A 16617-nucleotide genomic window follows, 5' to 3' on the forward strand; every position below is an offset into this window, starting at 1 on the left:
TGATTTATTAAAACGCAATGTTTGTGTAAAACGCAATGTTTTTGTAAAACGCAATGTATTTAAAGTTACAAAATATTAGTTGTGTAAGTTATTTACAATGATTTATATTATAAAACACAACAAAATTAGTATTTGATTATTTTTTTAAAATGCAATGATTCATACAGATACTATATGCTTACAAAAAACAAGGATTTGACGATGCTGAAAACACTAAAGAGTTCTCTCTTGATAAAATTGACTCTACAACATTACAAGAATTTGAAGATGAATTGGAAATTACTGCGCAAAATGAGGGGAGAGATCTTGTAATGGATAAAAAGAAAAAAGAGAAAAAAGTCAGAAAGAATAAACAAAAAAAGAAAGATGAGGAGGATGAATTTTATGTTTATCCATCTGAATCCGAGAATGAAAACGAAGAAATTTTTCAAGATGAATCTGAAGAAAAAGATGAAGACGATGCTGAAGAACACCCGAACATCAATATAAACTCAGAAGAGATAAAAGATGGAAACACCTTACTTAAAGCTGCAACAGACTGGATTGAACAAGAGAATCAAGAGGATTCAAAACAGCCAACTTAAAACCAATGAAACTGAGAAAACACAAACAGAAAGTGGAGGATCATGGGGGCAATTCTTCATTAAACCATCAATAGGAAATAAAGATAAATTGTGGGTAGACAGTCAATGCTGATTGCGTAATTTCATGCCATCACAAAATCAAAGTGAAGGTCTTTCTGACACTCATTCAACAAAAAGTGGCGATGAAAATATGAAGAACATTGAAGATAAAAAAATCAAATGAAGAATATGTTGTGACTGCCTTGGATAATCATTTTAAAGGATTTGAAGAAATTTTCGAAAGCATCCAATCACGCATAGATGAGATCATTGAAGAATATCCAAACAGTGAAACTGTTCTTAACAAAGTAAACGAATGGGCGTCATTGATTGAAAAATTCAACCATCAAGCTAAAAAACACAAGAAAGTTAATATTGATTCAACTCTGATGGAAACACCATCAAGATTTCTAAATTTGAGCCAAAATGTAGACATCGAAAATCAAATCATTTCAACTCCATTGATTGTAAAACGCAATGATGATGCTACAAAACGCAATGAAGATAACACAGCTGTAGTTCAGTCCTCCAATCCAGAAAAAATCAGTGAGAATGAACCTGCATCTATTTTGCAAAAACGTTGAAAAACCTTCAATGGTACAATGATCATTTAGCGAAGAAACTCCATCATTAATGATGAGATAATCAAAAAGACAGATGAAGAAGAAAAAAAATCAAATCAAAAGAAATTTCAAAATGATGAGGTACCATCCTTTGATTTGAATATTTCTCAGTTGTCTTCAAATGTTGATGAAAATGAAGTGGAAGTTGATGCTACTCGCCACGCTGCACAAGCCGAAATTCAAGCGGAATCTGAAAATAAAACAATCCAAAAAGAAGTTCAAATTACTGGAATACAAACAATGTTTGATAGAATTGAAGAACAGAAAACTGAAAAGGAAATCAGTGATCTAATTCAAAACACATCATTCCTGAACCCACAAGAAGATCCGTATAAAACACCTGCAAAATCAGTTCATCAAGAACAACCAACAAGTGATATAACCAAAACAAAACAAATAATCACAAAGATGGTACGACCAGATCGACAGAAAAATGTACCAGGAGTATTTTTTTCACCATACTATCTAAGACAAGTAGCAATGAAGGAAGCAAGAACGGCACACGAAAACAACATATCGGGATATGCTTTCCATGCAGAAGGAGAAATGATGTAAAAAATCATTTATATACACTAACACAAAACAAAAATCAAAATATTATAATTTAATTAATTTTTTTTTGCAGGGACACTCTCTTTGAAGTTAGAGATCATGTATTTCTGTATAGATATGATGCTGAAATAATGAGGCCAGGATTGGAAATCACCGGAGAAGTAATCAATTGTTGGACATATATATTGAATGAAGAAGAAAAAAGAAGATCAAAAGACAACAAAACTCCAAGATTTTTCTGTACTATTCGAATGCTGGTAAGATATATAAAACGCAATTTGTCTGTTTTATTGAAATAATATATGTATAATGAAGTTTTTTGAAGTTTGATTGAATGAAGTTTTATAAAACGTAATTGCCAGTTTTATTTCTTTCATAAAACGCAATGTATACTTTGTTTGAATGAAGTTTTATAAAACGCAGCTGTATGTTTTATTACCTTCATAAAACGCAGCTGTATGTTTTATTACCTTCATAAAACGCAATAATATGTTAATTTGTTTAATGTTATTCAGGCTTTAACATCGAGTGATAAGGAAGAAACTGAAAATGAAGAAAAGATGATAGAAGCATTCACAAAGAACATTGAAAAATTCTTCAAGGTGCAAAGCTAAAAAGCATAAAAGATTTTAAAATTATCCTTCTCCCGATTCTCCTTTCAGAGCATTTCTTTGTGATCTCGTTCAATCTTGAAGAGAAACAAATATTCATCATTGACAACACTACGAAAGAAGCCACAAATAAAGAAAAATATGGTGATGTGCCTGAAAACACAGTAAGTATTCTTACTTATGCTTTTAAAACACAAATATAAAGCACCTAATCTTTTTGTTTTTTTTTTCTGTAGAGGAATGCTTTGGCAGCTTACCTTAAATCTGTTGGGCATGAAAAAGCAGATGATATAAAGGGAATAACCCCTGTTAGAATGGAGATGAAATGGAGGACAAAAGCTAACGACATTGACTGTGGTATATTCTGTATGCGTCATATGAAATGTTATAATGGTGAAGTATTCGAAAAATGGGATTGTGGGTTTAGTGAGGAATATGAAGAACCTGCAATTATCAAGAAGGGTAAAAACAAAAAACAAGTCAACAAGCAGACCGCACAACTTGATGATTTAAGAAGAAAGTTCATCGCAAAGATATTATTGCACGAAATCAACGAACTCAAAGATTATGTTATTGAGGACTCAAAGAAGTTTCGAGACCTCAGTGCGAAACTTAAAAAACAATCTTATGACACTAGTTTAGAAAGGATTAAAGATAGGCTTGCTCTTGCTGGTTTACTTTGATTTTGAAATGCTACTTATTATAAAACGCAATGTTTTTTCTTTTAGCATAATTTTAATATAACTCAGTATTTTATTGATCTTGCTGGTTTACTTTGATTTAGAAATGCTACTTATTATAAAACCTAATGTTTTTCTTTTAGCTCAATTTTAATATAACGCAGTATTTTCTTGATCTTGCTAGTTACTTTGATTTAGAAATGCTACTTATTATAAAACGCAATGTTTTTTCTTTGTGGATAATTTTCATATAACGCAATATTATGTTGATATATTTAAAATGCTACTATTTGTTTGTTATTTTAAAACGCAATATGTATCCTTTCTTTTAAAAATATTATTTAAAATTTGTACAATTTATCAACAAAAATTTTATATAAGATATTTAAATGAAAGGATACATATATAGTGAAATGTTATTATGATAAAACGCAACATTTTAATAGTATACCATAACTCAACATTGTCTATTTATTTGTTGTTTGGCATAAGTTATTTATTCTAAAACACAATACAAAATGCTTCCTAATTATTCATTTCCAAACATATAACGCAATATATCTTTATAACGCAATAAAAGTTTTTTTTTACTATTTTTATAACACAAAACAAATTAAAAGCTTAATTACAATAGTGACAATCATAAAACTGATATATTATACTCTTCTAAAACGCAATGTTATAAAATAAAATAATAATAAATGAAGAGTAGATAAAACAAAGAAAAAACTGATAGCTTAATGACAAAGAAATTGATTAGACAAAAAGCCTTAAAAAGCCTTAAAAAGCCTTTTGGATTCCTGATAAAATATTGTATGATTGAACAATCAATTCAAAGAAAAAAATAAAATATAATCATTTTTATTATTAACACACTTGATTCAAATCCCTCTACCAATCCATTATATAAGAACAAAAACCCTAAACTATTTTCACATTCCTCATCATACACCAAATACACCAATACCCAACAACAAAACACACACACAAACCCTAAAAGGGCTAATCAACAACTATCAGTTTGGTGGGTTAAAAGAGAGAATTTCGTTCTTCAATTCCTTGATGGAAAAAAAATAAGATACCATTCCGTTGCTTCTGTTCTTCAAAACTGCAATGATAATGTGTTGAGAAAGATGAATGAAATAGGTATACCACCTGCTTGTTACACAAATCAGACAGCCGCACTGTTCAGAATTCTACACAAAAGATTTGGAAATCCGAATCAAACTGCAACTGAAGATGCCAAAGTTACATCTTGGGAGTTCATTGAGAAAACTTTCAAAGTTTCAGTGACTTGGGACGATGGTGATGTGGAGATGTATGACCCAAAGGACATATCTTCCAGTGAGGATATAAAATTTTTGAAGCAATTATCTGAAATACCACTAATCAACAACTCTGCTAGCAAATTTGCAGAGAAGCTTCAAAAGGCAGTATTCTCACAGGTTGATCTTTGGACTGAATCTGAGAGTGATGAGGAAATCCCTGATGGAAGCTTAGGGTTCTCACCCGAAGAAGAAACAAACTTTGATCCATGATGCTGATGTTTCTAGTAATTTTTATTTAATTTTGTTGTTTGAAAACATCATCTTTGTTTAATTTTGTGGCTTGAAAACTATCATCATCTATATAACGCAATGTTTATGATATCCACTTGCATTTCTTGTTTAATTTGATCTGTGATCTGTGTTATAATAAAACTCAATAACAATATACTGTTGTTATCATAAAACGCAATTAACCAAAAAAAGCTGATATTTATGAAGGATATCACAAAACGCAATAACAAAAAGAGATTGAAACCTATACATCATAAAACACAATGACAAAAAATTTTTCTTTCTTATTGATATCAGAATTTGACAGAATTTGTATACATACTTAAATTGCATTGCTAGAACCTATAGCATTAGAAGAAATCTTATCTTTACATGTGCGACTGTTATGTCCTTTTCCACCACATACACGGCACGATTTCTGGATCTTTGATGATTTCTGAATTGCAATCTCACGATTAGACTTGATCCTTTTTTGTACGCCGCATCCTTTGGTCCTTATTTTAATCTGGACACGAATCATAGAATCTGACTTTTCTAAATTCCATCCAATATCAGCAAATCTTTCTTTGCGACTAGGAGGCGGCGCAGCAACCATAACCTCATCCGCTTTATCAATATAACTTTTAATACGATCCCTGTAACGACACAGCTCATCTAAATCCCCAACCAACCTATTAACCACATACTCATTTGCAACAACGATTTCTCTAAAAACTTTATCAATTTCACTATTCCTACCAATTTCATCAAACCGAATATTGCAATGATTTGATCCATTTGAAACAACATCTCTCATCCATCTTCTATGAACATATCTTCTAGGAAACTCAGTTATATCATCATACCGTAGAAAATAAAATATATGGCAGCACAATATACCAAATTGTTCAAACCGTTTGCAAGTACAACTTATACTTAAACCATCTTCTTGTTTGTTGTATTGAACCTGTAAATAAAATTAAAAAGCTATATAAAATTAGTGAAATGTAATATAAAATGCAATGAATAATAAAAATAATACAGAAATTAAGTATATGATCATATAATGATAAAACGCAACAAATAATGGAAAAAATAAAACGCAATAGATGTGTAAAACAATATAAATTTAAAAAATTACCTTGAATAAAGATGTGCATGGCTATTTGAAATCCTTTATTTCATAATATTGAACATCACCCACAGTATCATGAGACTTTAACATACACTTTGTAATGGCAGCATCAATTTCAATCTGAATATCTTTAAAAATTGTTTTGGTATATATTTCTGATGCTTGTTTCTCCAATACAAAGTCCCTCCAGGTCTTAGACTGAATATACCTTGTATCATGATCATTCCTCCTATGCTCATGCCTTTGAATATCCATTGCAGTCTCAAAATGAGTGAAAAATTCAACAAGTGTACATCTTGGATTGCAAATCTGACCAAAGAAGTAATTCTCGCTTTCACATCTAGACGTAGTACGTATAAGACCAGCCAAATTCTCTCCATGGTAATAAGCAGGAATCCAATCAAATCGAAGATCGTACGTATCTTTTAACCACTCATGATTTTCCAATCCAAAAGTAGACATTATTGAATGCCACTCAGTTTCAAAATCTTCTGGAATAATAGTATCATTCCAAACAATATGAGTCATTCTTGAATTAAAATCAATGTTTGCTGACAAAACAGGACCAACCTGTATAAAAAGTAATAAAATTATTAAACATAAAATGCAATAATTTAAAACGCAATATATTGAAAATGATAAACATAATGAATTAATGGTAAAACGCAATTGTTTTGTAATTCTATTAATAAAAGTGTTTGGGGATCTTATTGTACAATACATAAAATGCAATAATAAACCTATATAAAAAATTGCAGTTTATTAAATCATAAAACGCAGTTAATACCTTTGTCTTAAATTTCTCTCATATATGCCACATACATAACCTATGCCTACTTCTTGAAAGTACATCCTTAATAGCTCTCTTCATTGCAGCATCTTGATCAGTAACAACAACTTTAGGCTCATTTCCAAAAGCATTAACAAAGCACCTTAAAAGCCATCTATAAGAATCTGCAGTCTCAGAACCAAGTAATGCACCACCAAATGTGACATTCCTAAAATGATTATCAATCCCAGTAAATGATACAAAAACCAAATCATATCTACACAAAAACAAATTAATAAAGCATTAGGAAAAATAGAACAGGATATATAACGCAATAGAATATATAACGCAATAAATGAAAAAAACTTACTTGTTTGATTTATAAGTAGCATCAAAACCAACTATGTCACCAAACACTGTATAATTTGTTTTTGATTGCTCATCAGGCCAGAAAAGTCCTTTCAATCTTCTATCTTCACCAATAACATAATCACATGTGATACCAGGACAACATTCTTTCTTCCTAATAAGACGCCTAACTACCATTTCTACATCATACTCTCCTATGTAAAGATTCAAATCCCTTCTATAGTTCTTACAATCAACTTTACTAGCACCAACTTCACCAAAACCACCATACATTGTTTTCATAATATTAAATGCTTTAACAGGTCCAATGTTGATTGCAGACAATCCAGATATAAAACTCTCACTAACATAATCAATACTTCTGGCAGCCGGCAAGAAATGAATATCTTCATCTTCAACAAAGATATGATTATGTTCTTTTTCAAAGTAGTAGATTTTAAACATATTATTGTTCTCTAATATTAATTTCACATGAGCATTGCATCCAACTCTTTTTGAACCTCTATTACGTCTAACAATCTTTTTAATATTCTCATCAACTGAACGAGAATCTATTTCTTTGCTAACATGAAATCCTTCTTTTGAGCAGACAATATATCTTATTTTCACTAAACCACCAACATTTTTCCAAGAGGTATTTTTTCTTGCAGAAAAACCTGCAGCAAGTGCATATCTCTGATAAAACGCAAAAGCCTCATCAAATGATTTAAAAAACATTCCAACAGCAGGTGTAATGGATCCACTGACTTTAGGTTTGAAAAACTTTCTTCCACTGTTTAAGCATACACGTTCCTCCCACTTGGAAATGTGATCTGAAACAATTAACAAATAACTATAAAACGTAATACCTCTTATATAATAATGTTTTTAGTGTTAAATCTCAAAATATGTTAATAAATATTTAAAAATACAGACCTTTAATGTTTGTATATGAACTAATATGGATAAAAGCATAAAACGCAATACGTTCAGTAAAACGCATCAAAATGATGAACAAACAAAACAATGTATGAAACGAACAAAACTCTAAAATTGTACAACAATGACAGTTATTGCTTTATATTACATCAATCTTAAATTTAAAGTTTGTATGCATAAAACGCAACTCTTCACTAAAACGCAATAAACGATGAAGAAACAAAACGAACAAATTATGTTAAATTATACTACAATAACAATTAAACTTATGAAAAATCAAATATTAATAACAGAAAGACGAATTATAAAACGTAAAACAATGAATTTCGGAAAAAATAACAAAAATTTACTCAAAATTGAAGCTAAACTTACCAACAGAGTCTGAAGAAGACATTGAGGTTATCGAAGAAGACATTGAGGTTATCGAATTGAAGAACGAAACAAGATTATTGCTTGAAAAAAGGTGAATTGGCGATCGATTGCGATTTAGGGTTATAGAATCTTCAATTCTGTTATGAAAGTAATGAACTAAGAAGAGAGGTAACAGAATCTATAATCGAATTAGAACGAAGATATGATAATGTAAAAAGACGAAAAAGCCCACACGTCCAAAATTTTAAAAAAGAAGATGAACGGCTAAGATTGTTTCCTATACTTCCTAGCCAAAATAAACTTCCTATTTGATCTTTATAACTACTGTTCATTCACTTCAAATTTTAATATGTATGTATATGTATATAATTTTTCACTTCAAAATTTAATATGTATATAATATAAGTACTGTTCATTCACTTCAAATTTTAATTTTAATTTAATTAATAATAATAATTAATTAATATGTATATAATTAACTATAATACAATTAATAATTTTTGTGAATAGTGTTTTCAGTTTTTTTTACTTTTTGTCTTTTTTATTTTTACCCACTCAATTTTTATCGTTAATATTTACAGCCTTTTAACTTTTTAAAGAATTTGTGATTGAGTTTTACGTTTTATATTTTATGTATTTTTCGGTATAAATTCAAGTTGATTTACGTTTCGAAGTATTTTTTTCCAAAAATAAGTTGGATCAAATATAATATGTTCTTATGCTTATTATTATGTACGTTTTCAGTTGTTCTACGTTTTAACACCGTGCAACGCGACGTATCATTCTTTAACTTAATAAACAATATTTTCTTACATGCTTTTTTATACACGTGTCGGTATAAATTCAAGTTGATTTACATTTGGACGTAAATTTTCATTAATGTTATAGTAAAGATAGCGTCTACGTTTCTGTTTTCAATGAATGTAAAACATGTGTAGATATTATTTTGGGATATTTCTTTCGGCTGCTATACTGAACCAACATAAAAACTGGTCGAAATCTCATTGCGTAACGCGAGTAATCTTTCTAGTCATTAATGATTTAGGTTAGAATTCTTTAAATTTTGAATGGTTACTATTTTTGAAACGTTTAAATTTTTCGATTGTTTCAAATTCTAAAATACAAAATAAGTTGTAAGATTTAACTACAACATTTGTATATGATTTAGGTTAAAGATATAACAGGAAGTAGTATATTCTGTAATGGATGATTTAGAGGGCGTTTGAGATTGGGTTTGAAAATGATTTACTGACTTATTGGTTTTTTTTCAAAAAGTCTAAGTTAAAAAAATGTTTGACAATAATAAAAGTGTTTTTTTTTTATTTTCAAATTTTAAAAGAGAGTAAAATGTTCTTTATCAAAAGCCACATGTACCTGGCTATTTACATTACTTTTGACTTTTTAAACATAAAATTACCAATCTAATCTCATTCTTTAAAATAGTAACCATACGTGAAAACTTGTCTCATCATTTTTATTCATTTTATTTTTGCCACCACAAAAGCAAATCTAAACACTCATTTAAAAACTCGTCAATAAGCACTCTTAACAAAAAGCACTTTTAAAGTTAGGGTAAACGACACTTTTTGTCCTTTATGTTTGTACCGGATTGCAACGGATAGCCTTTAACTTCAATAATTACTGTTATAATCCTTTATTTGGAAAACTTGTTACATCTTTCGTCCTATACCACTAACAAAGTTAAAATTAAACCTTAAATTATATCACGTGATTCCCACGTGAGGGCATTTATGTCCTTTTTACCCATGATTCCTCCCACCTTATAAACCCCTCTTACACCCTCTTTCCCAAATTAGGGTTCTAAATTTCAACCTGCTATCAAGTCCCACCACCACCGCCACCAAATCCGTCCACCAAGCCAACCACCTGTCACCATAACCACCTGCCCCTACAACGCCTAAAACCACCATCTCTGACGACCTCGTGTAACACCACCTTCCAGACTTAATCTCCCACTCTGTTTCTTTATCTCAGGTTTCACCATCGCACCCGCCACCACACCACTACCAGATATTGCCACCGCCACCGATTACTGATCTGAGACCCTATCCCCTACCACTATCTCCTCTCTATACTTTTGTTTTGAGAAGAAATGTTGCAGATGATGGAGGGTTCACAAAGGCATTTCACCACTGACGCATATTCGAAACGCGCAACTCGATTATCGCAACGCAGACTTTGAAATGTGGATATTTATACGACCCTTTGTGTGACTAATTATAATAAATATATGAATGTGGGTATGGAGATGTGTGACCAAATAATCGCAATGCTTAACGAACAAAATGAAACGTCGAAACGCAACTCGCTGGATGCCATCGATCGGATGACCAACCGATCGAATGGCCGTCCATCCGATCGGATTACCATCCGATCAAAGCGTCACCCGATCGGATAGCCATCTGATCCATGGCATCCTATCACCTTCTCTCCTCTTCACCTATAAATAGCCCTTGTCACATCACAGTTCAAGTGGTGTGACAGCTCTCACTCGACCAGCACGCTTTGGGACTATTTTCACTTGGTTTCCGCAATTCTTGTAAGTTTCTACCTTAAATCTTGTACTTCTATGATCTACACGCACTTCTTCATCATTTTCTCTTTTGAATCTTAACTTTTAACCGTGAAATCAATGGATTTGAGGTGTTCTAGGATGATGTCATCATAGAGTTCTTATGAACTTCAAGTGTTGGCCTCATTCCACCAAGAACCACTCAGATCTGAAGGATTTCCACAAGATTAAACAACACTTTCGCATAGATCTACACATATTCATGGATAAAAGGATTGAAAGATGGTTTTCCAACTTTCTTTCAACTCTTTTACACTCAGTGCTCTCAAAACCGACAGAATCAGAGCTTGTTCTGACCTTCTACTCTTTCTTAGTGATGTATCAGCTCAAGATCTGAGTTCTATCAAAGAGACTACCGATTTCGAGTTAAACATGAACAACCGTCTCGAACAGTGGACTGATCGGACTAGGGTGATTCCTGTTCGATCGGGTCACTTGAGTCTTGATGGGGTTTCTATTGTTTGGCACGTTGTCACACCGTCTTGAGAAAACCGCAAAACTTTTAAAACAGTCAAGTGTCAAAGACGATCAGGTCGTTGGGACGGATTGCCGTCCAATCGGATTGCCATCCGATCGAACAACCATCCGATCGAACAGCCATCCGATCGGCTTACACTTGGTCCCACACTTAAGCTTTTATTTCCAACTTTTCAAAGATCTGAACGTCGAACGGATTGCCGTCCGATCGGATTGCCATCCATCGAACGACCATCCGGCCATGTGACATTTGGAGCTTCAACACTTAAACAATTTTCAACATGTTCAATAACCAACGGATTGCCACCCGATCGGATTGCAATCCGATCGAGTAACAATCTGCTGTGAACTTGTTCTCACTAAGTTACCTACTAATCGGATCGCCACCCGATCGAACCGTTGTTCAATCGATCGACCTGAAGGGTAGAGACACTTCTCTGTTTTAAAAATGCTATAACGAAAACTTCAAAGCCATCATACACAAACACATCCTTACCAAACAAGATGTCAATCCAATCGAATGGCCATCCGATCGGATAACCATTCGAACGGATTGACATCCGATCAACTGGCCATCCGATCGGATTACCATCCGACACTTGGTTCGTCGCCGCCGCTTAACGCACTATTCAACGCTTACGTTATCAATCTGTAATCAGGCTAATCTTAGACGCGCCCCCTTCAATCCAACCAAGTTGTGTTTACTTGCTGAACACCGACTGTGAGTATACACGAACCCTTTTATCGCATTTTGGGTGTAACATACGTTCCTATCAATCAAAGTTATCAAAACGAATTATTCAATCAAACTGTTTATCACTTGCGAATAACTGTTATGCATATTTACACGTGATGCTAGTTACATATATGTTAGGACTTATACTCGCGAGGTCCCGCCTTAACTAGTATAGTACTATAGAACTCGACGGGGTCTAGTTAGGATGAATAGCAATCGCAATCGCAGCTCGAGTGACTTAGCTGGTAGTATATGTCTTATATGCATGTATGTTGAGGTGTCTCGTTTATGTATGTGGTAATTCGCAACACTTTTTATCTATTTATGCTTTGCTATCAAAACTTGTATACTCGCCAATACTTTTGTATTGACATTGTTTTAACGTATGTTGCAGGTTTAATCGGAGTCTACATCAAATCAAGCTAGGAAGTCTAGAAACACACATAAAATATAGGTTGCCGGATTTGTATTGTTTAGGAGAACAGGAAATTCATGGCAGCTTATGTGATTGTAATTATTTATTAGTATGGGATAATGAAAGTATTAAATACTGTCGCAATTTAGTTGTTATAGATTCTCTTGAGCAATCTGATTCGCCTAGTGCCGTGCCCCGATGATTCCACCATCGGTTGGGGTGTGACAGATTGGTATCAGAGCCATAACTATAGGGAATTAGGCCAGACTTGACCTAGTCCGGGTCAATGTCTTAGAAACGACCTAGTCTATTGTCTAGGTACCAACGGGCCGACTCGTGCGAACCCAGTAGGATTTGCACGGGCCTACTTGATACTCTCGTTCGAATCTGCTAAAACTACAACTTCGTGTGAACACCGCATGCTACAATTTCACGCGAAGAGTCTTTCCTAAGGCTGGAATATTACTTAGCCTTTCCTAAGGCCAACACAATACACCCATTTTCGAAAATACTCGCATAACACAACCGAGTGATCCAGTCGAGATCAGGCGTGAAAACCAAGAACTCCCGATAAGATCGCTCACTCAGCACATTTTTCTAGCACGAGAACTTTTCGTCAAGCTAGGAGTGACATCCATAACTCAACGAAAGTCTCCATTTCAAAATCTAGTGGAACTCCTGGACTTATTCGAAGAGCACAACCACAGTTAGGAGCGAAGTTATTAAGTCAGGGGTGAAACCCGTATCTTAATGAACCGTTCCACTCTCTATAAAATGGTTTTCAAAAGCTCTCACCAAGGACTCGGCTAAAACGATAACTCGAGCCACGCGATGACTAGGAAGACGAATGCCATGAGCTGCATCCCAGTGGAAGCATGAGTCTTCTAGGGCAATGCGTGTGCACGAACTTGTTGGGTATAGTTGGGTTACCATGGGTAGTTGACGCCTAAACAACCGAGGCACTTTATCTATTTCTCTAGCAGATGACTTTCCGATTTTACGCTATACTGAACTTATTTACGCTTATGTGGATACGATTTAAAACTTTACACTTTATCGATTTCTCGATTTATCGATTTTCGCTCCCTGCTTTTGTAAACGCACAAGTCGCACAGCCATCGCAATCTAAAACGAAAATCGAATGTTCGCAACAAAGCTAATGTCTAATTACTCGCTCTCGCTCCCTCTCTCTGCATCGCGTCCTCGCGCTATCTATGCAAGCATAAAGGTATAGTTTATACGAACCTATATATACACATATACAAACAAATCAATTGTGTGGGAACTTAAGGAATCTCGTGCCTCCTATGTGGCTCCTATGTGAAATCTATTATATTACTCGCTACAAGTTTTGATCGCGCTCAATCGCATCGTAAAACTCAAAATCATTATGATCGAATCTCACTCCAAATATCTCTCTGTCTAGATGTCTTCCAATGACTCTACCTCGAGACAAACAGCTAGGAGAAGAGCCAAACGAAGCGCCGAGAAGAGGATTACCTCGCTTGTGGCCAAGGAAGTGGCCAAGGTCATTCCTCAAATTGTCGCTCAAGTGCACTCCCTCAGCAACTCTCGAACCTCGGAAGACTCTAAGACGGAAGCGCCGCAATCTACTTTCCTCTACAAACACTTCAAAGCCTGTGATCCGATGGAATTCATGGGTGAAGAAGGTGTCTCCCAGCTGCTCCAGTGGTTTGATTCTATCGAAGTTACCCTTCATCAGAGTGGGTGTCCCAATGGTTTCCGTACTACTTGTGCTACCGGAGTATTTCAATCGCAAGCACTCGACTGGTGGACAGCCGAACGTAATAAACGTGGGATCTCCGCAGCTTACGCTCTCTCTTGGGATGAGCTGAAAGAGCTCATGAAGAAAGAGTACTGCCCTCCCCACGAAGTCCAGAAGCTAGAAGACGAATTTTGGGAAATCAAGCAAGTGGAAGGTGACAATACTGGCTACACCGCAAGGTTCAAATAGCTTAGCATAATCTGCCCAAGTCAAGTCAACACTTCAGAAAAAGCCATCATGAAGTACATTCGCGGCTTGCCTGAATGTGTGGGCGATTTTGTCGAAGCTGCAAGACCTGCTACCATCGAAGAAACCTACCGTTTGGCCGCAGAAATCAACGACAAACGAGTCTTGCACGGACTTTTCTCCAAGAATCCGGTCAAACAAGCTTATCAAGCAATCGTCATCGACTCTTCTGACGATTCTTCTAACGATTCCTCCGATGATTCTTTAAGTAAGTCCTCAGACGAATCCTCCGATGATAACACATTGCTACAGGAAGCTCAGTCCAGCCGCAAACAAAAGACCATGAGCCCAAACTCTTCAACAACTGAACTGTCGCAACCAGAACCTCTTCAAGCAATTCCAGTTCACTCAAAGCGCGAATACAACGGAACTCATCCCCTGTGTCTCATGTGTACGTATCATCACCCGCCAGAAGCTAACTGTCGCTTTTGGGAAAATTGCAACTGGTATGGTCATCTTACCCAGCACTGTCGCATGGGGCCGCAGACTTGAGGAATTCCAGCAACAATCGCAGTCTCTGTAGAAGTCCTCCACAACAACATTAGTTATGCTTCCAATGTTGTTGTAATGATACAATTTTCGCCGTTAATTTCTTTTGCATGTTGAACTTGTTCTATTTCTCGACGCAATGTGGACTCTATTTATCTCTCACTCTCTCGCACTCGCGCACGGACTATATATTAGCACTATATGCTATATAATGTGTTTTACCCCTACTATGCGTTCTTGAAGCGAGTTGCGATAAACGTGCAATGGACAACTTAATCACGGGTGCACACGGGATTATGTTGGTCAGTGCACAGGGATCGTAATAAGTTTCAATAATTCCATAACGTTAAAAGCATGGTTAAGCGTGGTGGATACACCGCTGGTACTTCCTATATATAAGCTTCTTGACCATGTCGACACAGTGTGACATCTATTCACGGGATAGAGGAGTGTGGTGGAAGCATGGTGGATACAACGCTGGTACTTCCTATATATAAGTGCTTTGTTGCGTGTCAGTGTGTATATGTTTTAGGTATATATTTTAAGCCCTTTTTACACTTTTTGGCCAAGTTTTAAATTTATAAAACAAGATATTTACTAACACTAAACACACATATGGGCAAGTGCACCCATCGTGGACGTAGTATAGTGTTGGTAAGATACCAAGGTCGTCCAAGGACATAAGAGCTTTTAGTACCGGTTTATCCTCAACGTCTAATCAATCAAAATGTTAGAAAAAGGTTTTTAAACTAAGAAAATAAAACTAACTAAAATACTGAAAAATAAAATAAAAATAAAACAGATTGAAAAGATGAATCACTTGGATCCGACTCGTGTGTAGTGTAACCTTTGATTGTTTTTGCACTTTTGCACTTGTTTAAGAGATTATCTTAGTTATTGTAGTAGGCCCCTCTTTTGAAGGCGACGTTACCCTCAACCCAGTAGTTTGAGTCAGCAAGGATACAATCCTAAAGGGTCAAATTATTGAAAGATAATTAATTAAGTTATTAATGCATAATGTGGTAGGCCCCTCTTTTGAAGGCGACGTTACCCTCGGCTAAGTAGTCTGAGTCAGCAGGGATACAGTCCTAAGTAGCCAGGTTAAAGTTTTAATAGTAGTTTAACTTATGAGGGGATCAAAGAGTTTGGACCCTCGCCATCCAATACCTTTGGGTATTGAAGGAGGTCCTACTAAATTTGACCCAGGTCCTTTGCAGGATCTATACACTGAACAATGGCAAGACTCTTACCAAACCGTTCCCTTAACCCCCGACCAGGTAGCCAACATACCTCCATATAGACCGTGGAGATATGAATGGTGAAAATCTTTTATTTTATATAGACAGTAAAATAATGCCAAGACACCACGGACAAACGATAAGGAAGAATCACCTTCAACATAAGAAACTAGTAATTAAAGTCATTAATACAAAACCAATTAAAAAGTGCAAAAGATTAAAAATAAAAAAGTATTACACTAAACACTTGTCTTCACCAAGTGATGTAAGAGACTTAGGCAAACATGGCCTTTGATTGTCAAGAACTCTTACGATCAATCTTGGATCCCGAGACGACTCACACACTCTATGATGGACAATGGATGATGGTGGTGGATGATGGTGTTGTGATGGTGGTGGGTGGTGGGTGAAGTGTGAGAGAGGTGGTGTGCCAAGGGATGAGTTGCA

General features: G+C 34.9%; 1 protein-coding gene across 1 annotated transcript; it reads right to left on the bottom strand.

Annotated features, from left to right (window-relative positions):
• Window positions 1-4970: 4970 nt before the first annotated feature.
• Window positions 4971-8233, bottom strand: LOC110923742 (protein FAR1-RELATED SEQUENCE 5-like). Its single transcript, XM_022167804.1, has 5 exons — window positions 8191-8233; window positions 6902-7712; window positions 6613-6808; window positions 5832-6332; window positions 4971-5594 (listed from the first exon to the last, which is right to left on the bottom strand). Exons 1-5 carry the CDS (start codon window positions 8231-8233, stop codon window positions 4971-4973), a joined length of 2175 nt encoding a protein of 724 aa, XP_022023496.1.
• Between the last annotated feature and the right edge of the window lie 8384 nt (window positions 8234-16617).

The sequence above is a fragment of the Helianthus annuus genome, chromosome 3, assembly GCF_002127325.2.
Source record: "Helianthus annuus cultivar XRQ/B chromosome 3, HanXRQr2.0-SUNRISE, whole genome shotgun sequence".
In the NCBI taxonomy this organism is placed as follows: Eukaryota; Viridiplantae; Streptophyta; class Magnoliopsida; order Asterales; family Asteraceae; genus Helianthus; species Helianthus annuus.

Bases quoted from the DNA above. Each gene is read 5' to 3' on its own strand.
- LOC110923742 (XM_022167804.1), bottom strand. From the start codon at position 8,233: ATGTCTTCTTCGATAACCTCAATGTCTTCTTCAGACTCTGTTG. The intron at 7,713-8,190 runs GTAAGTTTAGCT...TAATTGTTTCAG, and splicing joins GTCTTCTTCAGACTCTGTTG to ATCACATTTCCAAGTGGGAG. The intron at 5,595-5,831 runs GTGGGTGATGTT...TTTTATTTACAG, and splicing joins TGTTAAAGTCTCATGATACT to GTTCAATACAACAAACAAGA.